A 6876-nucleotide genomic window follows, 5' to 3' on the forward strand; every position below is an offset into this window, starting at 1 on the left:
AACTCATTGCAACTCATATAGAAATCAAAGAGGTTCGGGCACCAATCATTCTGGAAGGGCCATTACTTGACTAGCCTGGCATTTTTGTGTCAAAGAATTTTGGCCCAATTATCAGCTGACAAAAACAATGAAGACTAATTATTATTGAGGACCAGCTTTGTGCTGTGCCTTAGATTGGGCTGAACTAACTCAGGTGAGTGTTTTGCTTTATTTTGCTTTGCTTTGTTTGTGGGAGAAAGCGAGGCAGGAGTTCAGATGGGGACAAATCACTCAGGACTCACAGAGCAGGGACCCCAGCAGGACCTGGCTCAGGGAGCCTGGAACCACACTCTAGCCATCCCTGGGGACCTTGGCAGAGATCTCACCTCTCTTTCCTCTAGTGCTCCATCTTCGCAGAACTCCACTACTCTCTCCATCTGCTCTTTCTGTGTGGCTTATAAAGTTTCCTTTTCCTCCCACTCTCTGCCCTTTATCCTTAACCACAAATCTCAGCATCTTTGAAACCCAGTGCTGCTGCTCCTACATAACCGGTTTGCTTAGGGACTCCTATATATCTTAGGGACTCTGTGTGTCTTTCAGCTTCAGCTCTTCCTGCAAACTTCCTGATTGTCTCTAGACTTTTCAAGCCAAATACCCAAGAGTGACCTTCTCAATAGGAAACGTCATTGGCCAACGGCCAATGGTAAATCAGAAGCCCTGGCCCAATCAGCTGGTACCAGGGTAAAGGAGGTATTGTGGGTTAAATTGTGTGCCCTCAAAATCCATATGTTGAAGTCCTAACCCTCCTAACCCTCAAAATTCGTATGTTGAAGGTACCTCAGAATGTGACCTTGTTTGGAAATGGGGTCATTGCAGATATGGTTAGTTAAACTAGAGTAGGGTGAGTACTTAATGTAATATGATGGGTGTTTTTATCAGAAGGGGTAACTTGGACACAGACATACAAAGGGAGAAAGCTATGTGATGGGACAAAAGGAAAAGACAGCATCTATGAGCCAAGGAGTGAAGCCTGGAACAGACTCTTCTCTCACAGCCCTCAGACGGAGCCAATGCCATCAACACCTTGATTTCAGACTTCCAGCCTCTAGAACTGTGAGACAATCGATGGCTGTGGCTTACACCCAGTTTACGGTACTTTGTTACCAGCCCTAGGAAACCACTGCAGATTCGGGTGCCTGAAAGTGGGGGTGCTGCTGTAACAAATATCTGGAAGTGTGGATGTGGCTTTGGAATTCGGTAATGAGTAGAGGAGACAAGAATTTCAGGGAAGATGATGCAAAAAAGTCTAGACTGCTCTGAAGGGTCTGTGGTAGAAATGAGGGGGCTATAGAAGATTCTAGTGAGAACTCAGAAAAGAAGAGGGGAGCTATAGAGAAAGCTTCCATTGTCTAAGAGAATAAATACACATGTTATCTTAAATAGAATGTTGCCAAGAATATAAATGTTAAAAATGCCTTTCATGAAGTCTTAGCTCAGGCTGCTGTAGCAAAATACCATGGGCTAGGCCCTCCCGGAGGGGGCCATGTCTAACGGGGTTTACGTGCTGCCGAGCGCGGCCAACGGAGACGTGAAGCCGGTGGTGTCTAGCACGCCTCTGGTGGACTTCCTGATGCAGCTGGAGGATTACACGCCTACGATCCCAGACGCAGTGACTGGTTACTACCTGAACCGCGCTGGCTTTGAGGCCTCGGACCCACGCATAATTCGGCTCATCTCCCTAGCTGCCCGGAAATTCATCTCAGATATTGCCAACGATGCCCTACAGCACTGCAAAATGAAGGGCACGGCTTCTGGCAGCTCCCGAAGCAAGAGCAAGGACCGCAAGTACACTCTAACCACAGAGGACTTGACCCCTGCCCTCAGCGAGTATGGCATCAATGTGAAGAAGCCGCACTACTTCACCTGAGCCACCCAACCTAAATGTACTTGTCTGTCCCCTTGTCCCCACACCAGCCTGTTTTCATAATAAACTTTATTGTGACAGGGAAAAAAAACAAAAAAAAAGGACATTGATTTTTCAGTTTTGGAGGCTGCAAGTCCAAGACCAAGGTTGCAACAGATTTGGCTCCTGGCAAGGACCCTCTCTCTGATCTGTGCTGTGTACTCACATAGCAAGGAGCGAGCTCTAGTCTCCCTTCCTCTTCTAATAAGGACACTTATTCCATCATAGGATGGGATGACCTCATCAAAACCTAATTACTTCCCAAGACCACATCTTAAAATACCATCGCACTGGGGGTTAGGGCTTCACCATAAGAATAGGGAAGCACAAACATGCAGTCCATAACAGAGCTCGCAGACAGAAATGAGGGACATGTTGGAAACTGGGAGAAAGCTGATCCTTGTCATAAAGTGGTAGAGGACTTGGATGAATTGTGTTCTATTGGATGGAAAGTAGAACTTGTAAGCCATAGACTTGGACATTTAATGGAGGAGATTTCCAAGCAAAGTGTTGAAAGTGCAGCCTGGTTTTGGGACACCTGCGTGTCTCAGTGAGCGAGGCGTCCAACTCTTGGTTTTGGCTCAGGCCATGATCTCCTGGATTTGTGAATTCAAGCCCTGTGTTGAGCTCTGCACTGAACAGCATGGAACCTGCCTGGGAGTCTCACTCTCCCTCTCTCTCTTCCCCTTCCCCACTTGTGCTTTCTCTGGTCTCTCTCAAAATAAATAAATAAATATTTAAAAAAGAAGAAGAAAAGAAAGTACGGCCTGGTTTTTCCTTGCTGCTTACAGTAAAATGCATGAGGAGAAAAATAAATTGAAAAAGGAGCTGCTAAACCAAAAGGAACCAGGACTTGATGATTTGGAAGAATTCTTAGCCTATCCAGATAGCCCATTCTGGAAAGAGAGCCAAGGGTGTGACGAGACAGCTATTTGTTAAAGAGATTAAGCATGTGACTCACGGACCCAATCACCCATTTAAGCAGAAGCCAGGAATAGAGATGTCGCTATGTAGGACAATCCTGTGGAGGACCCTCTTGTCTGGCAGCTGCAATCCTCATGTATTGCATGAGAGGCCAACAAGTTAATTGAGAATTCTGTATCAACAGAAACACTGCCAACCTGGACTGAAAGAGACAGAGATGGGATGAAAGGAAGGAAGAATGACTTAAAGGACAGAGCCAAGGATGCTGAGGCTGGTGGAATTACCTCAGCCACTACAGGCCCAGAGGGCACAGGCCTGGGGCATGGCCATCTCCTCCTCAGCTCCCAAGGATGCAGGCCACCCAGGGCCTAAACAAATGCAAGACCTGGCTGACTAGTCCCTGTCAGTGGGACATTTGGTAAGAAAGCTTTCCTTTGCGTCGTGGACATAGAAAATATCTGGGACAGGAGCTTTACACATTTTATATAATTTAATTCTCATGGAAGACTTGAGCATCAGCTTTATTCTCCTTGGTTTACCAGCTTGGAGACTAAGCAATATTCCTGAGGCCTCAAGTCTGGTAAATGGAAGAATCAGGGTTCAAATACAGGTTTGATTTCAAGGTCTTTTCCATTTGCCAGAAAGGGTACTGAACCTGGGAATTTGTAATGATACCAAAGAGGGTAAGTAAAATTAAGTAAACTCATTCAATGGAATGAAAACTAAACATGCTTTGCTATTCAGATTACATAAACAGGAGTGGATGAGTATGTTTGTGTGCAAGTGCATGTGCACGTGTGTGTATAGGAATTAGGTGTACAAAGGTACAAGATCCTTCTAGAATGAATGTATGTGTGTGTGTGTGTGTGTGTGTGAATGTTTGTGTCCATTAAACAAATAATAAGTAGCCTAGACCTAGTAATAACTGCCAGAGTTTCAATCCTTCTTAACTAGGAATTGCTGAAACTGTTAGTCAGGGATGGCCAAGGAAAATGTCTCTTTTTCATTTGCTGTCAATCTATAGATTTTTTTTTCTCTTTCTGAAGGCATTCACTACCCTCACCACCTGCATTTGAAATGGCTGCTTCCTTTTAGCAAAGATTTTAATACTGTTTTAGAGAATTCACGAAACTCTTGGCAGCAATGATCTTTAAAGTTCATTCTTTAAGCCTTCATTACATGCTAGAATTTAGAATTTATTCTTCTTTAACACATTCCACAAAATGCCAGCTGAAGTTACTTATTACCTGGCTGAGGTCTTATCTCTATTTAAGTGGCAGGGCATCTCTCTGCCCTTCTTTTTGAGCTTTTTACTCTGATATGTACTGTATTGCTGTATGTGATGGTAGGGAGAGTTTTATTAAGTTGTGCCTTTTCAACTGAGAGGCAAATTCTAGCCTTATTCTTCCCTTTAAAATGTCTCCCTAGTATAATAGTGCCTGTATTTTGCACTATTTCCCTGATGTACCCCACTGAATAGCCTCCTGTGTGTAGAAGAGCAGCATTTTGCAGTTTATGCATTTCCTGGCCATTATTACATAAGATTCATTAAGCTATAAATAGCCAAAATAAAATTCCAAGGACTCAAAATAACCATTTCAAGATCCAACCTCAAATAATCACACAAAGTTAGTCTGCTATCACTGCAGTCTTGCTTTTGTTGTTTTGTTTCATTCTGTTTTGTGAACAGAGATTAATACATTTCCCTTTTGTATTTGTCTGTCTTCCAGTGCTGGGTTTTTGGGCTTCTTGTCATTCTTTTAAAACAATCAATCCAAGGTTACCATGAAGTGGCAGCTACAGTTTTGCCCATTTTCCTGTCCACAGAGATGTCTGTTGGAGATCCTCTTGCTTTAACGGTGGAGATCTGACAATTTCTGATGTGAAACTCGATGAGAGTCTGCTGTGTTTACTTGTATATCTCCAGTGACCAGAGAAGCATTTGGCACATAGAAATTGCTAAATGAAGAGAAGAGAAATTAAAACAAATTACAAATTCTAAAAATACCACAGCATAGGCTACAAACTCAGGAGTTCCAATAAATTCAATTTCATGTGATTTCCATCAAAGAAGGAACAATATATGGCACATTTATAATGGTATGCACTGCATTATCAAATATATCCTGGATAGTAGAGTGCTTTTGGTTTGATCAAGTGTTAATGAGAATGGACCTATCATTTCATATATCTGATGCTTGGAAGAATTTCCACAGGGTAACTTCTGACTCCATGCATTTCAAACCATGTTTTTTCTCCACTCTCCATGCCCAAGTCCTGGAGGTCAATTGGACACTCCTGTTCACAATATGATCTCTGACACTGCATCTTCCAGTCACGATGTCAGGTAAGTTGGGCCAAAGTCATATAGGAGTATTTCTGGAGCCATTCTTATACCAGAATGACTAGAAACATCTGAATGATACATGGGAGCCATTGCAAAGCAGGTAAATATATCTCACAAAAGCCAAACCAAATGTATGCTCAAGTTGACTGCCCCTCTGTAAACGCCTCTGGCCATTCAACATTGCTGAGTACAAAGGAAGGGAGATGGAGGAGAAGTCAGAGTGGAAGGAGTTAGAACTAAAATATTCACTTTGGCAGATTTTACAATTCAGCTTCATTGGCCTCATCGTAAATACACCTCCAAAGTGTTCAGAAATGGACATGTTACCCACAGCCTATGAGAAGGCAGAGCTAGTGGGCATCCCAGTCTTTCTTTAGATTAAAACATGGAAGACAGGACAGGGAATTTCTCCCTCTGCAGAGGTTGCTAGACTGAAACACTATGATGAGGCAGCAGTGTGAACGCTAACAAAGCCACAACAAGGGAAATAGATGAAAGGGGAGAGAAACAGAGAAATGTCAACACTGTTTGAACTCTTACATTGGGCCATGTCTGAATCCAGCTATACCTCTGTGCTTCCCTGTTTTGTAGGTTGGCAAACTTCCTTAAAACTTGAATTCAGGTTTCTGTCATTTAAAGCCACGAGCCCTGACTAATATACAAAATGATAGCTGTCAGCATTAACTTGCTAAAAATCTGAGTCAGTCTCATACACTGGGAAAAAAAGTAATTTAGGGGCATTTGGATAGTTTCTCCACTGAAGGTCTGTAAGCCAAGTGTACCCTTCAATAATAATGACAGATTCACGGTATTCTGCAGTTTCATTGGGATTTTATATACATTTTACCTTATTTCTTCTTCACAGACGACAAACATTTTCTTTTCTTTTAATAGTTTATTGTCAAGTTGGTTTCCATATAACACCCCAGAAGACAAACATTTTCATCAAAGGCTTTCAAATGAAGAAACTAAAGATTCAGAGAGGTTAAGTCATTTGCCTAAGGTCATCCAGCTGGTGTGGGACAGAGCTAGAGCAGAGCCTCGGTCTTGTACTTCTTGTCCAGCACGCTTTCTATGATAGTCCATGTCTCCCTGAGCACACCTGCAGACCCAGAACCTCCATGTCCAGCTGAAATTATAATTCCAATAAGAAAATGAACCATCCAATACTTTCGGGCCAGATCCACTCCTGCCCCATGGCCACTACTTCCTACTTCTTCATCAACTACCTTCTAGATTATGGACCCCAACAACTTTAATTTCTGTGACTACAGTTTCTTAATCCTTTACCTAAATTCCAAACTTTCAATCCTTTGTCCGTATCCTAACTGCGGAGAATCAAAAGTACCTGGCCTTTGTGTTAGCAACTTAGTATTAAACCCTTCTTAAGTTTTTGACCACCAAGATCTTCAAACATGACTTCTGCCCTTACTCTGGGCATGTCTCTGGCTACCACATAATGTGGGTTCTTGAATCTCCGAAGTACCTAACCCTAATTCTGATTATTATTGCCTTTATTCTCTGTCTACTCTTGTCTCTTTCTGAAGCATCTGGTCATGTATTATTTCCAGAGGAGAGAGAGACACACATAGACAGAGAGACAGAGAAAGAGAATGAACCACGTAGCCACTGTGAGGCCAGTGTTCCATCTTGTGAGTGAGAC

At 42.8% G+C, this 6876-nt stretch overlaps 1 protein-coding gene across 1 annotated transcript; it reads left to right on the plus strand.

Annotated features, from left to right (window-relative positions):
* The first annotated feature begins 1492 nt into the window (after nt 1-1492).
* LOC144231217 (transcription initiation factor TFIID subunit 10) lies at nt 1493-1988 on the plus strand. The gene has a single exon (XM_077763628.1). The coding sequence runs from the start codon at nt 1523-1525 to the stop codon at nt 1904-1906; it is 384 nt and encodes a 127-aa protein (XP_077619754.1). The 5' UTR covers nt 1493-1522; the 3' UTR covers nt 1907-1988.
* The last annotated feature ends 4888 nt before the right edge of the window (nt 1989-6876 follow it).

The sequence above is a fragment of the Crocuta crocuta genome, unplaced genomic scaffold (assembly GCF_008692635.1).
Source record: "Crocuta crocuta isolate KB4526 unplaced genomic scaffold, BGI_CrCroc_1.0 scaffold433, whole genome shotgun sequence".
Taxonomy (NCBI): domain Eukaryota; kingdom Metazoa; phylum Chordata; class Mammalia; order Carnivora; family Hyaenidae; genus Crocuta; species Crocuta crocuta.